Source organism: Glycine soja, chromosome 8 (genome assembly GCF_004193775.1).
Source record: "Glycine soja cultivar W05 chromosome 8, ASM419377v2, whole genome shotgun sequence".
NCBI classification, from domain to species: domain Eukaryota; kingdom Viridiplantae; phylum Streptophyta; class Magnoliopsida; order Fabales; family Fabaceae; genus Glycine; species Glycine soja.
The window spans coordinates 45,987,455-46,011,975 of NC_041009.1; the positions used below are offsets into that span (position 1 = coordinate 45,987,455).

The 24,521-nt window shown below is 28.4% G+C and overlaps 4 protein-coding genes across 4 annotated transcripts; 2 read left to right on the plus strand and 2 right to left on the minus strand.

The window, feature by feature from the left end:
* The first annotated feature begins 1,062 nt into the window (after nt 1-1,062).
* LOC114423652 (trypsin inhibitor B-like) lies at nt 1,063-3,752 on the plus strand. The gene is made up of 2 exons (XM_028390483.1): nt 1,063-1,314; nt 2,922-3,752. Exon 2 carries the CDS (start codon nt 3,027-3,029, stop codon nt 3,663-3,665), a length of 639 nt encoding a protein of 212 aa, XP_028246284.1. The 5' UTR covers nt 1,063-1,314; nt 2,922-3,026; the 3' UTR covers nt 3,666-3,752.
* A 4,932-nt stretch (nt 3,753-8,684) lies between these two features.
* On the minus strand, nt 8,685-11,374 carry LOC114423654 (trypsin inhibitor B-like). The gene is made up of 2 exons (XM_028390484.1): nt 11,123-11,374; nt 8,685-9,515 (listed from the first exon to the last, which is right to left on the minus strand). The coding sequence occupies exon 2, from the start codon at nt 9,408-9,410 to the stop codon at nt 8,772-8,774; it is 639 nt and encodes a 212-aa protein (XP_028246285.1). The 5' UTR covers nt 9,411-9,515; nt 11,123-11,374; the 3' UTR covers nt 8,685-8,771.
* Nucleotides 11,375-17,128: 5,754 nt separating this feature from the next.
* Nucleotides 17,129-17,977, plus strand: LOC114423655 (kunitz-type trypsin inhibitor KTI1-like). The gene has a single exon (XM_028390485.1). The coding sequence runs from the start codon at nt 17,180-17,182 to the stop codon at nt 17,894-17,896; it is 717 nt and encodes a 238-aa protein (XP_028246286.1). The 5' UTR covers nt 17,129-17,179; the 3' UTR covers nt 17,897-17,977.
* A 5,393-nt stretch (nt 17,978-23,370) lies between these two features.
* Nucleotides 23,371-24,222, minus strand: LOC114423656 (trypsin inhibitor DE-3-like). Its single transcript, XM_028390486.1, has one exon. It carries the CDS (start codon nt 24,158-24,160, stop codon nt 23,564-23,566), a length of 597 nt encoding a protein of 198 aa, XP_028246287.1. The 5' UTR covers nt 24,161-24,222; the 3' UTR covers nt 23,371-23,563.
* Nucleotides 24,223-24,521: the final 299 nt, after the last annotated feature.

Here is a 24,521-nt window from a genome sequence, read left to right on the forward strand (position 1 = left end):
ATAGTTTGATAGAAGTTTTTATACATGGACATTAAAATCTATTTTAATAGTTACACACAAAATAATTTTTTTCTCAAAACATTCAAATATTTTCTTAAAAAATCATTTGTCTAATAGTTGTTATAAAAAACCTCATTACTTTAAAATTAATTTTAATCATAATCAACTCTATATATTCACATTAATCTAAAATTATTCATAAAAAACATTAATCTAAAATTAGTTTGAATCATATATCCAAACACACACATCAGTTAGCCGAAGTTACTCATTTAAAGAACCATTTCCCTTGCTAGTATCGTTTGCGTGGTTAGAGTTTTTGTAAAGGTACAATAATTGATTGTTTTTATTTCATTGATAAAAGAAGCAAGTAGTAAAGCTGTAAAAACAACCAATGACTGTTGGACCTTGCGGCTAGACTTGTAGTTGTACCCATCAGCTTCATGCCTCACAACAGTTGGCACGTGTGTAATATATTAATGTAATAATATTGGTGTTCTACCCGTACATATGTTTGATTATAGAATCACAAATAATTTTTATTTCAATATTATATAAATATAGAAAACATAATATATATATATATATATATATATATATATATATATATAAGAAAATTGTATTACCCACAAATATTTGTGATAAAATCTATCATACACATAATAAACAATAGATATTTTAAATGGATATTTATTTTTTTATGGATACAAGTATTTTTTTTATCGGAGTTAATGAGTGGGATATAGATATTATAGTATATATATATATATATATATATTTTATGTATTTTTAATTTATTTATATTTATGTTTTTCTTTGAATTTATACTTTGTGATATTGTAATCACCATAAAAAAATGTGTTATTTATGTTGATGATTCTAAAATGATTCTTTAAAGAATCGTTTTAGAAAATATGACGGTGACATTTTTATAATAAACAAGAAGACAACAACAACATTTTCACATACCTGTTTTTGAATAGTAGGCAATGACAAATTTGTAAATTTTTGCTTACCATACAAAGATTATTTAAACCCAAAAATCGTCTTTGTTTGTTTAGTGATTTAAGCATGTGATTATTATCCTTCATTTAGTCGCAACCTAGCTAGCTTTGAATCTCGTTCACTAATCCCCAAAAATGCCTTGTCTATACCTTAGCAGCCCACTACGTCATCTCCCGTGCCCTCTGTGTTGACGTCGCAGCCTGCTCCATCATTTCTGGTACCGCTCCATTGTCATCTTGCTTTCACTACTTAGTCGAAGTGTATAAGTAGTGGTTCTCGAGAAGTTGGGCCCCAATTTTCCCAAATTAGGTATGTCTCCTAAATGTTGTACCTATTAAAGCAAATTGCAGGTTAGATTATGTTTTTAATTAATTCATGCATCACTCATGATTCATGATTCGGGGATGTGGATCTTAAGTGATCTTCATAGTTGATATAAACAACATGAAGTTCTCTAGTCTTAAAACAAAAGAATCATCTATGTTGATATAAATGTGGCTTAAAAAATATTGTATATGTGTTGGTGGTTCATAGAATTTGTTTTAACTATGTCTGTGTAAAATATATTGTAATGAATCATTTTGATTTTAAGATCGGCATATTTTGGATGTTTATGATGATCAACTGTTTGCCAAACAATGCTATTATTGTTTGCTAATAACACTGGGTCAGAGATGGAGATAAACTAATTTAGTTACTAGTGTTGTCATTCGTGAGTTTAATCTAAAAAATTTCCATACACTTTAGCTTTTTATTTTATGCTCTAGGTCTATAGAGGAATAGTTTAAGAGTGAACGGGTCCTTTATGTCTTCATCCATCTTTAGAAACCCTTATAATCCTACCTATCCTCAGTGAAGTCCACGACTTTGATACCACAAAGTTGTATGAAAAAGTCTTACTACATAATGTTAAATTGCTCCAAATAATTTCTAAGAATGTACGCATTCATTTCAAACACAAAATTATGAAGCAAGAAACATGGGATACATAACACAACTTCAAAACCAAGTGTCACGACTGATAAGTTACTTGGTAGAAACTGTATGAATCATTTTCCTTCACATCTCCAACAAACAACTATTGTGGCCATTAAAATTGAAAAAATGGCTATTATGACTGTTGAAATTGGAAAAACGACTATTGTGATCATAAAAAAGAAAGAAAAGAAAGATATCGATGCCATCGAAGTAAAGAAAGAAAAGATGGATATTGTTGCCATCAAAGAAAAAGGAAGGAGATGGATGCTGATACCATCGAAGAAAAAAAATACTTATATAATATATGATAAGGATAAATTGAAAAATGTTGTCCGACAAAAAGGTTAGTAGTTAAATTTAGATTGTATTTATGAGAATTCACCTTTATGCTTTGAAATAATGTCCTCTGGATTAAAAATGATGAAATCTTAAGATCTTTTAAAAGAAATTAACTTTTCTGAAGGAGATTAACATGGAAAGTAAAGAAAATCGAAAACCTACTTATAATAATATACTCCAAACTTACTATTATTTTTACATTTTATACTATCATTGTCTTCTAAAAATTCCTCGTTTATCTTTATCTATATATATATATTACTTTCATGGTGTCACTAAAAAAATGTTATTATCTTAATTTTTAGAATAATAAACTTTTTTAATAAATTCATCCGCGCAAAAAATTGTAAATATATAAATATTCACTCTCGTTCTCGGATTCAAAAAATAAGTAATTATTATTTTTGCTTGTGAGAGTAGCTAGATTCAGCTGGTCTACTTTGTTATTTCTAATTCAAATACTAAATATATATATTTTTTATTTCAGCAACTATAATGTTATCATTTACATATTCTCTGACCAAAATAATAATTTATCCTGCAATATTTTACATAATAACACTTTAGCTGTCTTATACTTGTTTTTCATGTTTATCCAGAACTCGATCACTTTGTGACCACCACGTCTATAAATAGATTCTCTCTACGAAGCTTATTAACGCATCAGAAAAAGAAAAGCCTTCAATCATATAGCATTCTAAGAAATGAAGAGCCCTACCATTTTCATTCTCTTTCTACTTTCTGCCTTCTACACCTCACTCCTACCTTCAGCCACCGCTCAAGTCGTGGTTGACATGGAAGGTAATGATCTTCAAAATGGTGGGAAATATTATGTGTTGCCAGTAATAGAGTCATCATATGGTGGAATAAGAGTAGCCGCAACTGGAAAAGAAAGATGCCCTCTCACTGTTGTACAATCTCCCGATCCGTATGATAAGGGGATTGCAACAATTATTTCAACCCCATATCGAGTTCCTGTTATCCGCGAAGGCTTTCCTTTGAACATTACGTTCGGTAATTTTGCAGTTATACTGCCTTGTGTCCCCCTTCGTTCTGAGTGGACCGTCGTTAATGGCCAACCAGAAGGACCCGCAGTTAAAATTGGTTCGCCCCCAAATGCAGAAAATGGTTGGTTTGAAATTGAGAAATTGTTAACTTCGGGCTATAAGCTTGTGTTCTGTACGCGGCCTGAGCGTAGCTATTGTCAGGATATTGGGATTCATGTCGATGATGAAAATCACGCGCGTTTGGTGTTGACAAATGATGATCCACTAGTGGTTGAGTTTCTGAAATATGATCCCTTCTGGCCCCAGAATAATCTAGTGCTTCCTACAAGTCAATGAGAGACTATATAAATGCTTTGGTTGTAATAAATTATTGTCAGACTAAATAAAATAATCAAAGCTTATCCCTTCATTTGCAAGTGTTAATTTTGGTGTGATGAAACAAAAATGACTAAACACAACATCATTGGTGAAAATGTTATTTTCGCTTGTGGGAGTAGCCTAGATTCAGCTGGTCTACTTTGTTATTTCTAATTGAAATACTAAATCAAAAGGTTTATTATATCAGGAACTATAATGTTACCATTTTCATATTCTCTGACTAAATTAATAATTTATCCTACAATATTTTACATAATAACACTTTAGCCTGGAAAGATATTTGTTGAGAAATTGGGATTGGTAACTTGGAGTTAGTACCATGATTAATTAGTTGTTCACCATTGTCAGACATTATATTGAATTTCATTTCCTTGAATTTTATTCTTTGGCTCATCTCCTAATGTACCAAGACAGAGACCCAAACCTAACAAGACCAATAGCTTTCATGAGGGTGCAGGTTAAATTAATACGTGTATATACTGTCATGCCGGTTCAAAAAGTAATTTTACTTAATACTAGCTATTAAGCTTGAAATTTTTTTCAAATCAACAACAGTTATAATTAAATACATATACACTAAAAAGAGTTATGTAATTATATAAATTTCAATAATTATTTTCTTAATTAATGGCTATAAATTTTCATTTCATTTTCTAAAGTAAATCCCTTCTTTAAAGAATAGTGTTACTTTAATCTTTTTCAAGTTTTTCTAAAGAAGAAAACAAAAGTCATTAATAAAGTAAAAGATTTCATTTTATACGGTTGTATATAGAATAAAAAGCTATAGGATTTCACGTTTATACGGTTGGTAATTCAGAATCTCATTTTGCCCATGTAATTATGTTAAAGCCAAGTTATTTTTTTTAGCGAAACTAAGTTGAATTTATCCCCACTTATCTATCGTAATAATTCAATAAATGATTTTGTATCTTGAAAAGTTCAAAATATAAACTTTGAATGAAAATGTATAATCATTTTAATAAAATATTTTTTTTAGTTTTTATATTAAAAAATTTGTTATTAATTATAATTTATAGGAAAAATCTGATATCAAAATTCATTTAAGTTTAGTAAAATATTGTTTTTAGTTTTTATATTAAAATAACATTTTTTATTAAATATAATTTATATATGTGATAATAATAATAATGCGATTTTTTTGAGGAACTCATCAGCATGTCACAGTATCCATCCCCATTGAGTGAGCAGTGGGACCTCTTCTTGTTTGAGGATCCCTTGGAGACTGGTTATAGGGTTTACCTAGGTGACGACGAGTCGGGTTTTTACAAGTATTGTAACTTATGTGATTCTGGGGTGGGATATGATGATGCATTTTTCTTTTTATTTTCGTTGTATTCCATTTTCTCGATGTACTTAATAACATGTTTAATGGAAATGATGATATTTTCTTCATTCATGTTAGTTAAGCGTTTCACATAGGAATATGAATGATAATGGATAGAGTTGAACATGCATGCATAAGGCCTATGGGAGAAAATTCATGTATGTTATCCGTTGGATATTCATTTGAAAAATATCAAACAACTTTTTAGATACATATGGATACTTCAAATTTGTAAGAAATAAATTATTTTTTTAAAAAGTAATTTTCAACATCAAATAAAACCAGTGAAATTAAAATCAAGAGCAAAAACAACATTAATATAGTATAATTAAACATGAATTAAGTATCTCTTAAACATAAATCTAAAGTATAAATAAAATTACAATATGGTAAAGTATAAATTTAAAGAAAAACATAAATATAAATAAATTGAAAACACATAATATATAATGATATTTTTATAACTTCACAAGTAATGAATATCAATAAGTACATATACTATGATATCTTTATCTCACTCATTAACGAGTAGATAAAAAAAAAAAAACACCTGTATTATAAAAAATGAATATCCATTAAAAATATTTATGACTTAAGTGTATGATGGAGTTTTATATATATCCACAAATATTTGTGGGTAGTACAATTTGTTTTTTCATCCCTTCCATGCATGAAAATTCTTACCCAGATTTCATAACAACATTAAAGAGGAGTCTTAATTGAACTAAAACTAAAATGTCTATATGACAAGTTTTAGAGTCAATGTGAAGATAGCTAGCTGTTAAAAAATATATTAATCACACACACACACTGAAATAAAAATTATTTAATCAAACATATGCACGGGTGGAACACCAATATTATTATATATATTAATATATTGAACATGTGCCAACTGCCATTTGTTATGTCAGACATGATGAAGCTGATGGGTACAACTACAAGTCTAGCCGCAACGTATGTCGTGGTTAATTTTGGTTCTTGATTTTCTTGGTTGTTTTTACAGCTTTACTACTTCTTCTTTTATCAATGAAATAAAAACAATCAATTATTGTACCTTTACAAAAACTACTCTAACCACGTAAACGATACTAGCAAGGGAAATAGTTCTTTAAATGATTAACTTCGGCTAACTAATGTGTGTGTTTGGATATATGATTCAAACTAATTTTAGATTAATGTTTTTTTATGAGTAATTTTAGATTAATGTGAATATATAGAGTTGATTATGATTAAAATTAATTTTAAAGTAATGAGATTTTTTATAACAACTATGCATTGGATTTTTAAACTAATGTGAATACATATGTATAATTTATTAGTGTGAAATTATGCAGTTTTTTCCTTAAGAAATTATGCATTGGATTTGGTTGAAATAAAAATTTCTATGTTTGGACATTATAGTTAATGGAAATCATATGCATGAATCTTATGAGTCATGAATCTTAGGAATAGGTAAATTCTGTTTAATTGGAGATAAAATATTTTGAAAATATTTATATATATTGCATGAAAATCAAAAGTTTTGACATTTAATTCTAGTACAATTTTTTATTTACTATACAGGTAACTATTTTTTATTGTATTGAAACATTTTTCCTAAATCGAAAAAATTCAAAATTTTTCTTTTCAATAAGAATAATTTTTATGTAAAATATATAAGTACAACACATTCCCAAAAAGTAATGTTTTTAGAGAACATTATATTTTTTAAAAAATAAAACAAACATCCTCAAGTTTAAATTCTGTAAAACTAAAAAGTACGTTCACCTATAAATTTATTTATCTGTTTCATGTAACATTTGAAATATGTCCCAAACTTATTATTATTTTTACATTTTGTATAATTATTATCTTCTTAAAATTCCTCCTTTATCTTTATATATATATATATATATATATATTTCACAGTGTCATTGTCATTAAATATCATAACCTTACAGCAAATATTATTTAAAATTATAATTTAACTAAAAAATGTTATTATCTTAATTTTTAGAATAATAATTTTTGTTGAATAAATTCATCCCCACAAAAAGTTCTAAATATATAAATATTTACTCTCATTCTCAGTTTCAATAAATAAGTAATTATTATTTTCGCTTGTGGGAGTAGCCTAGATCCAGCTGGTCTACTTTGTTATTTGTAATTCAAATACTAAATCAAAAAGTTAATTAATTTCATTTCTAATTCAAATACATAATAAAAAAAATTTATTATTTCAGGAACTATAATTTTATCATTTACATATTCTCTGACCAAAATAATAATTTATCCTACAATATTTTACATAATAACACTTTAGCTGTTATATACTTATTTTTCTTCTCTCTCTTTCTATCTTAGTAGGGTGTGTGTTTGGATATATGATTCAAACTAATTTTAGATTAATGTTTTTTATGAGTAATTGTAGATTAATGTGAATATATAGAGTTGATTATGATTAAAATTAATTTTAAAGTAATCAGATTTCTAATAACAAATATTAGATAAATGATTTTTTAAGAAAATATTTGAATGTTTTGAGTAAAAAATTATTTTGCGTGTAACTATTAAAATAGATTTTAATGTTCATTTATAAAAATCCTAATGACATCATCACCATGATTTTAATGTTTGGAGTGTTTGTCTATAAAAACCAACCTACAATACTTGTTGTATAAGATATGGACTTTGGGTGTTCTCATCCTAACCACTGACTAAAAGGAAATAGGGGGTTAATAGTGAAAAATTGAAAAATATTATTATTATTAATCGGGGAAAAAAGGAAATGAAGAGAGTAACTCTTCTTTGAGATGCTTGTTGGGGTTGAAGGTCGAATCGGTTGAACCACGAGACACTTCAATACCTTTGAGCGTGAGACATTCACACAAAGGTTGAACCGATTGAATCGACAGCCTCGGCCTCGCCAAGCCGGAGACATTCACACAAAGGTCAAACCTGAGCGTGGCTGCGCTCTCCATTGTCGAAAGCCTGACGCGTAGCCCGGAACGCCGCGAGGATCTTTCCGTAAGCCGCGAGGATCTTTCATATGGAAAATTTATAGCCATTAATTAAGAAAATAATTATTGAAATTTATATAATTACATAACTCTTTTTAGTGTATATGTATTTAATTATAACTGTTGTTGATTTGAAAAAAATTTCAAGCTTAATAGCTAGTATTAAGTAAAATTACTTTTTGAACCGGCATGACAGTATATACACGTATTAATTTAACCTGCACCCTCATGAAAGCTATTGGTCTTGTTAGGTTTGGGTCTCTGTCTTGGTACATTAGGAGATGAGCCAAAGAATAAAATTCAAGGAAATGAAATTCAATATAATGTCTGACAATGGTGAACAACTAATTAATCATGGTACTAACTCCAAGTTACCAATCCCAATTTCTCAACAAATATCTTTCCAGGCTAAAGTGTTATTATGTAAAATATTGTAGGATAAATTATTAATTTAGTCAGAGAATATGAAAATGGTAACATTATAGTTCCTGATATAATAAACCTTTTGATTTAGTATTTCAATTAGAAATAACAAAGTAGACCAGCTGAATCTAGGCTACTCCCACAAGCGAAAATAACATTTTCACCAATGATGTTGTGTTTAGTCATTTTTGTTTCATCACACCAAAATTAACACTTGCAAATGAAGGGATAAGCTTTGATTATTTTATTTAGTCTGACAATAATTTATTACAACCAAAGCATTTATATAGTCTCTCATTGACTTGTAGGAAGCACTAGATTATTCTGGGGCCAGAAGGGATCATATTTCAGAAACTCAACCACTAGTGGATCATCATTTGTCAACACCAAACGCGCGTGATTTTCATCATCGACATGAATCCCAATATCCTGACAATAGCTACGCTCAGGCCGCGTACAGAACACAAGCTTATAGCCCGAAGTTAACAATTTCTCAATTTCAAACCAACCATTTTCTGCATTTGGGGGCGAACCAATTTTAACTGCGGGTCCTTCTGGTTGGCCATTAACGACGGTCCACTCAGAACGAAGGGGGACACAAGGCAGTATAACTGCAAAATTACCGAACGTAATGTTCAAAGGAAAGCCTTCGCGGATAACAGGAACTCGATATGGGGTTGAAATAATTGTTGCAATCCCCTTATCATACGGATCGGGAGATTGTACAACAGTGAGAGGGCATCTTTCTTTTCCAGTTGCGGCTACTCTTATTCCACCATATGATGACTCTATTACTGGCAACACATAATATTTCCCACCATTTTGAAGATCATTACCTTCCATGTCAACCACGACTTGAGCGGTGGCTGAAGGTAGGAGTGAGGTGTAGAAGGCAGAAAGTAGAAAGAGAATGAAAATGGTAGGGCTCTTCATTTCTTAGAATGCTATATGATTGAAGGCTTTTCTTTTTCTGATGCGTTAATAAGCTTCGTAGAGAGAATCTATTTATAGACGTGGTGGTCACAAAGTGATCGAGTTCTGGATAAACATGAAAAACAAGTATAAGACAGCTAAAGTGTTATTATGTAAAATATTGCAGGATAAATTATTATTTTGGTCAGAGAATATGTAAATGATAACATTATAGTTGCTGAAATAAAAAATATATATATTTAGTATTTGAATTAGAAATAACAAAGTAGACCAGCTGAATCTAGCTACTCTCACAAGCAAAAATAATAATTACTTATTTTTTGAATCCGAGAACGAGAGTGAATATTTATATATTTACAATTTTTTGCGCGGATGAATTTATTAAAAAAGTTTATTATTCTAAAAATTAAGATAATAACATTTTTTTAGTGACACCATGAAAGTAATATATATATATAGATAAAGATAAACGAGGAATTTTTAGAAGACAATGATAGTATAAAATGTAAAAATAATAGTAAGTTTGGAGTATATTATTATAAGTAGGTTTTCGATTTTCTTTACTTTCCATGTTAATCTCCTTCAGAAAAGTTAATTTCTTTTAAAAGATCTTAAGATTTCATCATTTTTAATCCAGAGGACATTATTTCAAAGCATAAAGGTGAATTCTCATAAATACAATCTAAATTTAACTACTAACCTTTTTGTCGGACAACATTTTTCAATTTATCCTTATCATATATTATATAAGTATTTTTTTTCTTCGATGGTATCAGCATCCATCTCCTTCCTTTTTCTTTGATGGCAACAATATCCATCTTTTCTTTCTTTACTTCGATGGCATCGATATCTTTCTTTTCTTTCTTTTTTATGATCACAATAGTCGTTTTTCCAATTTCAACAGTCATAATAGCCATTTTTTCAATTTTAATGGCCACAATAGTTGTTTGTTGGAGATGTGAAGGAAAATGATTCATACAGTTTCTACCAAGTAACTTATCAGTCGTGACACTTGGTTTTGAAGTTGTGTTATGTATCCCATGTTTCTTGCTTCATAATTTTGTGTTTGAAATGAATGCGTACATTCTTAGAAATTATTTGGAACAATTTAACATTATGTAGTAAGACTTTTTCATACAACTTTGTGGTATCAAAGTCGTGGACTTCACTGAGGATAGGTAGGATTATAAGGGTTTCTAAAGATGGATGAAGACATAAAGGACCCGTTCACTCTTAAACTATTCCTCTATAGACCTAGAGCATAAAATAAAAAGCTAAAGTGTATGGAAATTTTTTAGATTAAACTCACGAATGACAACACTAGTAACTAAATTAGTTTATCTCCATCTCTGACCCAGTGTTATTAGCAAACAATAATAGCATTGTTTGGCAAACAGTTGATCATCATAAACATCCAAAATATGCCGATCTTAAAATCAAAATGATTCATTACAATATATTTTACACAGACATAGTTAAAACAAATTCTATGAACCACCAACACATATACAATATTTTTTAAGCCACATTTATATCAACATAGATGATTCTTTTGTTTTAAGACTAGAGAACTTCATGTTGTTTATATCAACTATGAAGATCACTTAAGATCCACATCCCCGAATCATGAATCATGAGTGATGCATGAATTAATTAAAAACATAATCTAACCTGCAATTTGCTTTAATAGGTACAACATTTAGGAGACATACCTAATTTGGGAAAATTGGGGCCCAACTTCTCGAGAACCACTACTTATACACTTCGACTAAGTAGTGAAAGCAAGATGACAATGGAGCGGTACCAGAAATGATGGAGCAGGCTGCGACGTCAACACAGAGGGCACGGGAGATGACGTAGTGGGCTGCTAAGGTATAGACAAGGCATTTTTGGGGATTAGTGAACGAGATTCAAAGCTAGCTAGGTTGCGACTAAATGAAGGATAATAATCACATGCTTAAATCACTAAACAAACAAAGACGATTTTTGGGTTTAAATAATCTTTGTATGGTAAGCAAAAATTTACAAATTTGTCATTGCCTACTATTCAAAAACAGGTATGTGAAAATGTTGTTGTTGTCTTCTTGTTTATTATAAAAATGTCACCGTCATATTTTCTAAAACGATTCTTTAAAGAATCATTTTAGAATCATCAACATAAATAACACATTTTTTTATGGTGATTACAATATCACAAAGTATAAATTCAAAGAAAAACATAAATATAAATAAATTAAAAATACATAAAATATATATATATATATACTATAATATCTATATCCCACTCATTAACTCCGATAAAAAAAATACTTGTATCCATAAAAAAATAAATATCCATTTAAAATATCTATTGTTTATTATGTGTATGATAGATTTTATCACAAATATTTGTGGGTAATACAATTTTCTTATATATATATATATATATATATATATATATATATTATGGTTTCAATATTTATATAATATTGAAATAAAAATTATTTGTGATTCTATAATCAAACATATGTACGGGTAGAACACCAATATTATTACATTAATATATTACACACGTGCCAACTGTTGTGAGGCATGAAGCTGATGGGTACAACTACAAGTCTAGCCGCAAGGTCCAACAGTCATTGGTTGTTTTTACAGCTTTACTACTTGCTTCTTTTATCAATGAAATAAAAACAATCAATTATTGTACCTTTACAAAAACTCTAACCACGCAAACGATACTAGCAAGGGAAATGGTTCTTTAAATGAGTAACTTCGGCTAACTGATGTGTGTGTTTGGATATATGATTCAAACTAATTTTAGATTAATGTTTTTTATGAATAATTTTAGATTAATGTGAATATATAGAGTTGATTATGATTAAAATTAATTTTAAAGTAATGAGGTTTTTTATAACAACTATTAGACAAATGATTTTTTAAGAAAATATTTGAATGTTTTGAGAAAAAAATTATTTTGTGTGTAACTATTAAAATAGATTTTAATGTCCATGTATAAAAACTTCTATCAAACTATAAAAATATGAATGCTCTTTCTGAATATATAGGTTCTACAAAACAGGATACCGACAAAACAAAAAATTTCAATAGCCTCTTCAAGCTCTATCTTAACAAGTTCACACTTACAAATAGAGATTATAATTCAGCGCATAAACCATTTACAAATATTTAAATATTATCAACGGAACAAAAAATATTATTTGTATAATTTTAAAACAATTCTCGTAAAGCTTAACAAATTTATTTTATATGATAATTTATAATTGATTCATTGTTAGTAATACTCTACTGCTTATTAATATATCTTCTTTCTTTTTTAAACAGGATGTAAATTTTGATCCAAATTCAATTTTATATATATATATATATATATATATATATATATATATATATATTGCCAGCATGAAATTACACGTTTTTTAGATAAAGTACAACTCAACTTTGGCCCCCGATGTTGAATTGAGAACAGGGATTACTACCATGAACAATTGCATATCTCCATCAGAAATTATATTAAATATCCATTTTAATTTATTTTCTTGAATTTTAGTTTTTATATCTTGTATATTTATTAAGGACCGTGGCTAGAGTGACAAAGTGAATTTGGTGGTTTATGATGAACAATTAGATAGTTCTTAAATAATCTTTTGATTCTTATAAAATAAGTTTTTTACTCCTTAACTTAATTCATGTAATATATTTTAATTTTAGTCTATGTTGTTACGTAGTGTTTCCACGAAAATGCTAATGACATCATCATTGTGTCACATTATCAAATAATATTTGTAAAGATTAAAATAAAAAAAGACAATAACTAAAGTAAAAAAATGTCATATTTAAGTAAAAATATTAAACAAGTAACATTTAATTGATAACTAATTAATTATGATTGATGAGCAATATTAAACAACTAAAATTTGATAACTATTGGAAGACGGGCTATTGATAACTATAATTAATGACAGATAAAGTAATAATTGTTATAGAATTAAAGAAAAAAGACATTTTGATAATGAAATTCAGGGATACAAATATAAGATTTAAAAGATTGATGTAGTGATTTTCTAAATAACTAATTGGAGCTCCACACAAATAGACCTAAGGTGGCCTACAACCAGGATTAATATGAAAGTGTTAGGCAAACTAAACCTGAACATGAAATTAATGCAGATGGAAGCATTTTTCAAGTCAAATTGTCATAGTAATATGGTCTCTTAAAAGGAAACTAATGAATATAGTTATCATATGAAAAACAATTAATGAAAAAAGTTTATTATTTCAGGAACTATAATTTTATCATTTGCATATTCTCTGACCAAAATAATAATTTATCCTACAATATTTTACATAATAACACTTTAGCTGTTTTATACTTATTTTTCTTCTCTCTCTTTCTATCTTAGTAGTGTGTGTGCGTTTGGATATATGATTCAAACTAATTTTAGATTAATGTTTTTTATGAGTAATTGTAGATTAATGTGAATATATAGAGTTGATTATGATTAAAATTAATTTTAAAGTAATGATATTTTTAGTAACAAATATTAGACAAATGATTTTTTAAGAAAATATTTGAATGTTTTGAGTAAAAAATTATTTTGCGTGTAACTATTAAAATAGATTTTAATGTTCATTTATAAAAACCCTAATGACATCATCACCATGATTTTTAAACCTTCAATTTCAAAAAATTATCTTTATAACCTCTCTTAATTATTTTTGGCAGAACTTGGATACTCATTTTGTCATGATTTTTGACTATAGAATGGACTTTAAAAAAATATTATTCAACAGCATGATTTTAATTACTTTTGAAATAAAATAAAGATGTATCTTCGCCCACTGTATATAGATAAGTGGTGTCTGCCGTCTGGTGTGATGCAGGCAAAATTAATAAGGAGTCACGTGATGTGGCCATACTTGGCAAGCGAAGCAAGTGTGATATTTGGGGTCCATGAGAGTTGTACACGACTACAGCTTATGTGGCCTCACATTACAGATTAATATTTGGGAACCATCACTGCATGTCAAAGATTAATTATTTTATCATAATTGAGGAAATGGTATTTAATATGAATCAGAATAAAAGAAAGTAATACCATAGAAACATATTTCAAAAGAAAATGTTTATTGAACCCCAGTATACTAGTTTACACCTTGAGAATTGTCTTACAAAGATGGAAATTCTTGCGCCGATAAGTTGGCTTCCTTTGGAGTTGAGTCTCGGTCGCCTTTTTTGTGAAACTCTGTTCTAGTTTTTTATATTAGGGAAGAGTTCCCAATTAAGAAATAAATTGATGTATATGCCTAACTATAGATTCTCTTAATTTTGTACTAGTGTTTTGGCCAAGTCTCCCTATTCTGTGTATCTTTATTTTGTCCTAATGTATCAGTAGAGAAACAAGAAGAGAATTAATGGAAAAATATACAAAGAATATCTGAGAAGAGAGATTATGAAAGAAAATTATTTAATTAAGAGAAAAGTTTCTTTGGGTATAAGTGTTATCATTTTTGTAATCATTGAGTAAAATATTTAAGTTTATAGAGTGATACATTTTTTGGAGTGAGTTACAATTTTATAATAATCATTTATGTGATAGAAAAATATTGTTGAGATTATGTTAAATTTTTATACAATATATTTTAAAAAAATATATGAATATTTTTTTAACAATTAGATTATAAGTGCAGAAGCATATAACTTAAACCGATAATAATTTCATATATCTAATTAATATTTAAAGATAGAATATTACTTTTAAAAAATCTAAATCATTTATATAATAAATTATATTAAATAAATTAAACCAAAAATTTGTAATGAGTTATAAATATAAATAGTTATGAAATTGTAAGTTGTAATACAATAATTCAATATTTAATTTTACACTTATCAACTATTTAAATAACTAAAAAAATAACTATTTTTCCCAATACTTTTCATTTGATTAATTATGAACACATTATATATCGCATTATTTAAAACAATAAATGAAATGATTTTCTTATCACTTAATTATATTTTAATTGAACCATCTTCTAGAATCTAGATCAGTCAAATAAAATAGAACTTGATTTTTTGTTGAATAAAAAGGAGGCACACTTTTTAACAATAATTGAAGCTACTATATGCATGGGACCAAATTGAAGCTACTTTATGCATGGGACCAAATTGGTTCATTTTTCAAAACTTGCGCATGAGACATAAAGCACGTTTGGCATTGCATTGTTATGGTCCTCGATCATTACAGGTGTCAGCTTTGATGAACCCAAACAATAAAAAAAGTCCAATGTAATCAATCATTCATCGCCCCCAATCATATTTGGTACCGAAAGTATTAGACCAAACAATATGCGAAGTGCTCACTATGATCTGTATTCACTATGATTTCTGTCAAATCCTTCTGCTTACATTTTCCGTTTTCAACTTTCCAAATAGCCATTGTAAAAGTACATATGTATAATATATATTAGTGTGAAATCATGCAGTTTTTTCCTTAAGAAATTATGCATTGTATTTGGTTGAAAGAAAATTTTCTTTGTTTGGACATTACAGTTAATGGAAATCATGAATCTTATGAGTCATGAATCTTAGGAATAGGTAAATTCTGTTTAATTGGGGATAAACATTTTTGAAAATATTTATATATATTGCATGAAAATCAAAAGTTTTGACATTTAGTTCTAGTAGAATTTTTCCAATTTTATTTATTTATTTACTATATAGGTAACAATATTTTTATTGTATTGAAACATTTTTCCTAACTCAAAAAATTCAAAATGTCACCTTTCAATAAGAATAATTTTATGCAAACTATATAAGTACAATACATTACCAAAACAATAATGTTTGCAGAGAACATTATATTTTTAAAAAATAAAACAAACATCCTCAAGTTTAGATTCGGTAAAACTAAAAAGTTCACATATAAATTTACCTTTATTGTCTTCTTAAAATTCTTCCTTTATCTGCATCTATCTATATATAAAGATTGATATTCTTGCGCCGATAAGTTGGCTAGTTGAGTCTCGGTCGCCTTTTTTGTGAAACTCTGTTCTAGTTTTTTTATTAGGGAAGAGTTCCCAATTAAGAAATAAATTGTATATGCCTAACTATATATTCTCTTAATTGTGTGCTAGTGTTTTGGCCTAGTCTCCCTATTTTGTGTATCTTTATTTTGTCTCTCTTTTGTGGAATTAGATGTTTAATTTGTTTGCTTCACATGCAGTAGCCTTGCTGGTGAACTAAGAACACCATAATTTTTTAACAGAAAATTTATGCATGGAGAGAGAGAGGAAGAAATAAAAGAGAAAAAAGATATATATATATATATATATATATATATATATATATATATTATTCATCTAATAACCTGTATACTATTTTACAAAACAACACCTTTTAGATTTTGATCTTTATTCATCGTTTTTTTATGGACAATTGTTAATTTTTAATTTATTAAATTATTTTTATTAGTATAAGTAATTTGAATTCATGACTCTTTTTTTTTCAACCATTAAATCAATCTCATATACGGAGTAAAACAAAAACAACAAAATTAAATGAGTCTTATAACTTCTTTTATCCCTTGTTGTTTATTTCTTTTTCTTCTATCTGTTATAATTAAAATGTATAAATTAATGTGAAAAAAAAACTTCATACTTATCCAGAACTCCCTTTGCAATCAGCACGCTGCATGTCTATAAATAAATTCTTCGAACCTTGCTTAATTAGCCACGTCCGCAACTGAAAAAGAAAACCCTAAGAGATGAAGAGAACTCCTATCTTGTTCCCTCTCTTCTTTCTTCTTTGTGCCTTCACCTCATATCTACCTTCAGCCACCGCTGATGATGATCATGTGTACGACACTGACGGCGATAAGCTTCAATACGGTGTCAATTATTTCGTGTTGCCAGTGATAAGAGGAAATGGCGGTGGAATACAAGTAGCAAAAGCAGGAAACGAAACTTGCCCTCTGACTGTGGTGCAATCTGGCAACGAGCTCTCTGAGGGGTTACCGATAAAGATTGCATCTCGATCAGCAGGAGTCGCTTTCATCACCCAAGGCCAGCTTTTCAAGAGCATTCAGTTCGGTGTGTTTCCATCCACACTCAGACCAGGGTGTCCCCCAAGTCCAATTCCTTCTAAGTGGGACCCACCTTCCAAGTGGACTATCGTTGAGGGTCTACCAGAAAGAGGACTCGCTGTTAAGCTTGTTGGTTACCAAAATAGAGTGTCTGGTTGGTTCAGTATTGTGAAAGTTGCTGATGACGCTTCTTCTTCTTCTGTGGGCTATAAGCTTGTGTTCTGTCTATGGCCAGAAGAAGAGGTGGCGATTCACTTATGTAAGAATGTTGGGATTCGTACCGATGGTAAGGGAATCAGGCGCTTGGTGCTGTCTGAGAACACTCCTTTAGTCGTTCAGTTTCAGAAATTTCGATCTGCACTGGCCCTGAATAATCATGTGCTTTCTGCCAGTGTGTGAGAGACATGCTTTGGTTGTAGTAACATTGGTGTCTTACTAAATAAAATAATCAAAGCTTATGCCTTTTTGCAAATGTTTTAATTTCTGACATGTTATATATAGTCATTTCGTCTCAAATGTTATGTGCCTCGATGATTAATATTACTAATTGTACAAGTGAAAACGACTTATGTTTTTTAATAAATATTTTAGGATTTAATTAAATACTGATATTGGATATGAAAGAATCCATTTATAGCCTGCTTGCTGGCAGCGGATAAAATAGGTGAGTTGAGCAAAATACTCCAGTTTTTTTAAGTTTGGTTTAAAAAAAAACTGATTTGCATATATAGCACCAAACACTTACTCGCTTCAAGTTTAGAGGATGTTTGAGAATGTTACAAAATTGCATTGAAATAAAAAAATAATTTTATGAATAGATCATAATTTTTGTTTTTGGGCTTATTTTATTTTTATCAACCGTAAACCAAACATGCGTAGCTATATGGAATAGCTTCAGTTTTTTTTGCCCCATACGCGCATTCCTCCATGTTCGACGCGGAACCAAACAGGTGCTTACTAGCTAATTGGAAATATTATAATTTGGGGATATTTTACTAGAATTATATAATTTTAACCAACCCTGCCTAGGCCTGCACCATGCATGGATGATATTGAACTTCTTAATAATTAAAAGATCAAATTAAATCAAATAAATAAATTTTGAATCAAATTATACCACATGTCTCAAACCAATTATTATTACACTAAGATGTCATTGCGTAGGCATGCATAAGAATAATACATAAAGAACACCATAAAAATTATATAATTAATTAAGTGTTGTTTAAAATTTCAATTGATGTCATAAAGTACCTAAAGTTTGGAAAGAGTTTGCTGCCATTTGGACAATGGCAAGTGGGCTTTGTCCCTTATTACTATTAGCATTAAGGCCTAATATTAGTTTCAGGGGGAGAGGGGGGCAATTATATTTTGCTAGTGTGAATGAAAAGTGATTTAACTATCCTGGGGTGATACCTGCTGGATACATGTTGGAAAGAAAAAAAAAACAAGAGTCCCACTAAATAAAGATAAGTTAAAATATATAAACTAGAAACAATCCTCACTTCTCGAATTAATTTTTAAAGCTTAAATTCATACTTAAATTTATTAAAAATAAAATAAATTTAAAATATATAAATGAGGGATAATTCTTACCCTTTAAGTTAACTGTAACTCACTAACAAAAATAATTATTAACTATAAGATGTATTATAAACTTTGTTGTTATTATTATTATTACTATTATTATGATTTATTATTATTTTAAAATTCATTTTAAAAAAACATGGTCTATTTTTCTATATAAATTAAAATCAGACTATTTATTTGTGTTTTTAATATTTTTTTCTAGTTAATAACTGTATATATTGTTTTCTTACTTTCTGTATCTTTTCACCTAATTAATATATTGAATTTTATAGTTTATCTAAACCTTTGAATTTTATTTTACCTGATTACTTTAATTTGTCCTTTTCATATAATTCCAATATTATCTTCTATGTATGCAATAAATCAAAATCTAATTAAAATTATTAGAATTTTAATTTCAAATTATATTATATTTAAAATGTTTTATTTATTTTTTAATTCATTTAAACTGTTTTGTGTATTTATATTTTAATTACTTTTGAAATAAAATAAATATCTTCGTCCATTGTATATCTAACTGGTGTGATATTGTAGCCGTCATAACAATGGTTAGTTGGTAATAAAGGAGCAAAATTAATTAGGAATGCCCCACTTGGCATGTGAAGCAACTGTGATATTCAATTATTCATATTTGGGGTCCATGATAATTGTATACACATCATGGCCTCCCATTACGTATTAATATTCGGGGACCATCGTAGATGACACCTGCACTGCATCCAGAAAAACACGTTCCTTGTTCTGCATAAAGTAAATCTAAGGAGGTAATTAAATATAGATTTCTATTTATTTAAAAGAACAATTTCTATTTTATTTGATTCATTTAAAACTTGGATTAATTAAAAATTAATTATCTGATGAAAAAATATTTCATTAATATTCAGTTTTTTTTCTGTAAATTTTTTAGATAATTTAAATTAAAACCGAAAATTTAATTATAAATGTTTTATAATTAATTGAATTAAAAATATTTGGTAAAGTTAGTTCTTGAATTAGCTTATAGGTGTAAATTTACATATTTAATTATTTTGATTACAACTCAAAATTTCATAATTATAAGTATTTAAAAATAATTTCGTAATTATTCTGAATATGATTTAAAATAATTTTAATTACTTTTTATCATAATTAAGGAAATGGTATTTAAAATGGATGAGAATAAAAGAAAGTAATGCAAAAGAAAAAAGAAAAATTTCAAGATGACATATAATATAGGAGCATATTTTAAAGGAAAATATTTCTTGAACACCAATATACTAGTTTACAACTTGAGAATTGTTTTTTTTTTCTTAAAAAAAGATAGTTTTATTTTTTTCACAGAGATGGAAATTCTTGCGCTGATAAGCCGGCTTAAGTTTTTCTGTCAGGGGAGAGTTGCTTAGGAATATATTGTCTATGCCTATAAGTTTTCTTAATTTTGTGCCGGGATACACACACGCACGAAAAAAAATCTGTAAAAAAATGAATTGAATAACTAAATTTAAATAATAATAATAATAATAATAATAATATGATTTAACATATTTTAAGTTCCTAGAATTTTTTTTCTAGTCTGATTTTTATCCTTCCAAAAAAAGTTGTTACTTTAGATCCTTGAGATTTTTTAATATTATTTTTTAGTCTTAAATTTAACTCTAGTTTGTTTAATGTTGTCATGGTTAACAAGGTAATAAAGAATATTCAAGTAACATAACTATATTACTTTAAATGTGTCATTTAATTAAGTGATGTATTTTTTTATAAACAATGTAATTACATATAATTTAATTTCATAATTTATTTTTAATTTGTAATATATTATTGTTAAGTAATAAGATGCTCAAGATCCTCAATTTTGATTCCTACATGATATACATTCGTATAAAGAGACATAAACTTTAAGTATATCTAAGTTTCGGGTTAAGATAAATTAATCTCATAACGCTAAAAAATCAAAACTTGTAAAGATACTTTGAAATTTTATCAAGGAACCAAAAAGTCTAATTACGGCGGTTAAAAAAATAATAAGAACTAATAAAATTCTCATCAGCAATTTAAATAAATTACTATTCACCGGTTGTTAATGTTGAGATTGTAAATTTAGATTATTGTTGGCCTGTTTGTTTAAGTTTTTTTTTTAAAAAAAAAAACAAATGTTTTTCAATTATCAGTTTCATTTATTTATTTATTTACTAAAATCATCAGTTTTCTAGCTATATTTTATGTGTTTGTCTAATATGTTTTATAAACAAATATTTTTCTGTTTTTTAAGAAGCAAAACCTTTTTTCTTCATAAAAATGTTTTTCTAAAGAACACTTTTTTCTTTCTTTTAGTTTAAATAATTGACCCTATAACTCATTTAAATAATCAAGTTTAATATCATGCTTTAATTAATTTATTTAATTAACAAATAAGTTTTATCAAATATTTAATGAGTCAAGTATGAATAATTCACAAAAACTCAACTTGTTTACACTTATATATGGTAATGTGATTTTTATTATAAATAGAAATAATTGAAACATGGAATAATTAATCATCAAACATGTGATGAAATAAATTTAACTTTTTATTTAGTGCTAATATCAGAATTTTTATTTCTAATTAACTTTTTAGCATTAATTTAACTTATCTATTAATTTACCAGAAAAAACTATACAAATTGATGAAATAAATTAATTATCGGATATTTAATTAAGAAAATTTTAAATTAATAAAACAAAATAGAAAATTAATTTAAGTACCTCCCTATTTAGTTTATGGGGGAATAGAATAAGCACGTTGTTGGGATGTCAATGGCTACCAAATATTCCAGACTATCAACTTGGGAGTTGGGATGCTATTACGACATTGCAATAGTTGTACCAAAGGAAAAGAGGCAATTGTTGTACCTCTACAATAATTTCAACCACGTGAACATGCAGTACTAGAGAAATAATTCATTAACCTAGAAACGTGTTTAAATAAAATTAAAATAGGAGACAAAAAATGTAGCAATTCGTAGAACTAACTTAATAGTAAATTGACCATTCGAGGACCAAACCACAAACAGTTGGCTGAGTTTTAGAGCTTCTATCAACCATAATTTTGGCCAATCCGAAATTTACTTGCACAAGAAATCAAATCTTATGGCTGAGTAGTTATTTTTATGTATTAAAAACTCTATTAACACATTATTATTATTATTATTTTACAATTTGTTAACACAAACACACTTATTTTTTAATATAAATATGTCAATAAGTTATATTATCGGTATTAATTATAGTTTATTAACGTATTCTTAGTTTGTTTATATTAACAATTAAAATAGTCTATTTATTTTATAATAAATACTAATAAATAGTTAATATTTTTAAAATGATTAACAAAATTATAATTAAAAATTAATAAAACTAAAATTACCTATGGAAAACCTTCGTTCGCAACATGCCTATATCACAGGTTTCACGATAATACTTCTTTGAATCTGGAGTCACAAATCAACTGCAATGACATGCTAAATACCACCAACCATCGTTATTTATTGAGGGTAACATAGTAGCTAATACCATAGGGTATGTGGTAGACAACGGCAATGATGGGGAAGCATTTGCAAAGGAAGACGACGACGACATCCAAGTTGCAAATCGTCACTGCGGTGATGCCGACGGTTTTGCAACTGCTCCAGTGATGGGGGTGAGGGTTTTTGAACTATTTTTTTTTCTTTTTAAAGATTAGTTACAAAAGTTGTTTGAATTAGAGGTTGGATTCGGATTTTTGCAAGGTGGATATAGGCAAGGGAGGTAGGGTTACATGTGTGATAGCGTAGTTGTTGTTAATGTGTTGAAAAGATTGATGGTGTGGTTGTTGGTGGGTGGGTGTGGCTGAAAGTGGCGAGGGTTGTGGTGGCCACGGGAAGTAAGATGATACGGTAGGTGTCTTAAATTTTTTTTATTTCAATAATTAATTAATATAGACTAATATTATAAAATAATTATATTAATTATTTATTATTAATGTAAAGTAAGATATGAACTTAATTGAGCCGTCACACATAATTTTTTTTTCTTTCTATCTCAAGAGTTAAAATTTTATTAAGAAATAAAAAAAATTCTTGAAGAAGAATCATAAAATCATGAATTATTACAAATTTATTTAAATTCTGTTGTATTTATTTGATTAGTCAAATTTAGGTATTTCTAAAATTATTATGATAATCTAACATAATTTCTACTATAAAAGAGTTACACGATTGTTAGGTACCAAGAAGCTATTGTTAGAACTGCTCCTAAATTCTACGTATAAAAGAGTTACAGGAAGATAAACATAAAATTGATATTCTTCATTGATACACCATAGAGTGTAAACCTTACAATATTATATTCTTCATTTATTTTAGGTTTGTAGTAACTACAACTACAACCAAATCATGTTTATTTATCATCATCACACACATGTCTCTCGCCACGAGAAAGTAGACCATTTCTCATGGTCGATCAATGCTTCATTAGTGTTCACGCAGAAGATGAAGTAGGCTGATCATCAGTTTTCACCAGCACAAACTCAAACGCATAGTCCCAAGTCACACCCAAAAGGTCGTTTTGTTTATCATCTTTAATAAGCCCAATAGTTCCGCACCCGAGTTTGCCAACTATACAGAACGAAAGCTTATAGATATTGCGAAAAGAAGCTTTTTCAATTAGAAAGTGACCATTCTCCGTGTTTTCGTAGCCAGTAATCTTAACCACGGATCCCTCCGGTAGACCCTCGACGACGGTCCACCCAGAAGGAGTGGTGGCACAATCCGGAACACCAGTGAAACTAAGGTCCACTCTTCCAATGGTGACGAAAGGAGTACGGAGCATGGATGAAATCTTCACTGGTAGCCCAGTCGACCCAAAACTGGAAGATTGCACAACACTGAGAGGGCAAGTTTCATTCCCCGTTTTGGCTAGCTCTACTCCACTGCCCATATATTCCATAATATAGTATGAGCCACCGTTTATAACCGGATGGCCATCAAGGTCGAAGACTGGTTGAGCCATGGTTGAAGGTGGGTATAAGGTGAATGCTGAAAGAAGAAAGAGACCAAAGAGTTTTGTACTCCACATTTCTTTGGCTGGCTATATATGGAAGGTTTCGGCTTTACCTTAGTTGTGTGAATATAGGCAGGCCAAGTTGGGAAGAATCCTTTTATAGACGTAAGTGCTATGGATAAGGCACATTTTGGATGGATAAAAAAAAATGAAATATAGACATAGAGTATAGTTACTATTAAACATGTGAAACAGGATAACACGGATACAATGATATTAGTCATTATTATTTAAAATAAAATAAAACAGAAATTATATAATGAAAGTATTCCATTTTATTTCTATTTTAGGGAAAAGTTTGGTGCCCACCAAACTAAACGGGGGTTGTGGATCGAGGGAGTGCTTATGAGTTGATGTAAATTTCTTATATTTGTCT

What these genes read in the sequence shown, in the direction of transcription:
- LOC114423654 (XM_028390484.1), bottom strand. Translation starts at nt 9,410, where the DNA reads ATGAAGAGCCCTACCATTTTCATTCTCTTTCTACTTTCTGCCTTCTAC.
- LOC114423652 (XM_028390483.1), top strand. Translation starts at nt 3,027, where the DNA reads ATGAAGAGCCCTACCATTTTCATTCTCTTTCTACTTTCTGCCTTCTAC.
- LOC114423655 (XM_028390485.1), top strand. Translation starts at nt 17,180, where the DNA reads ATGAAGAGAACTCCTATCTTGTTCCCTCTCTTCTTTCTTCTTTGTGCC.
- LOC114423656 (XM_028390486.1), bottom strand. Translation starts at nt 24,160, where the DNA reads ATGTGGAGTACAAAACTCTTTGGTCTCTTTCTTCTTTCAGCATTCACC.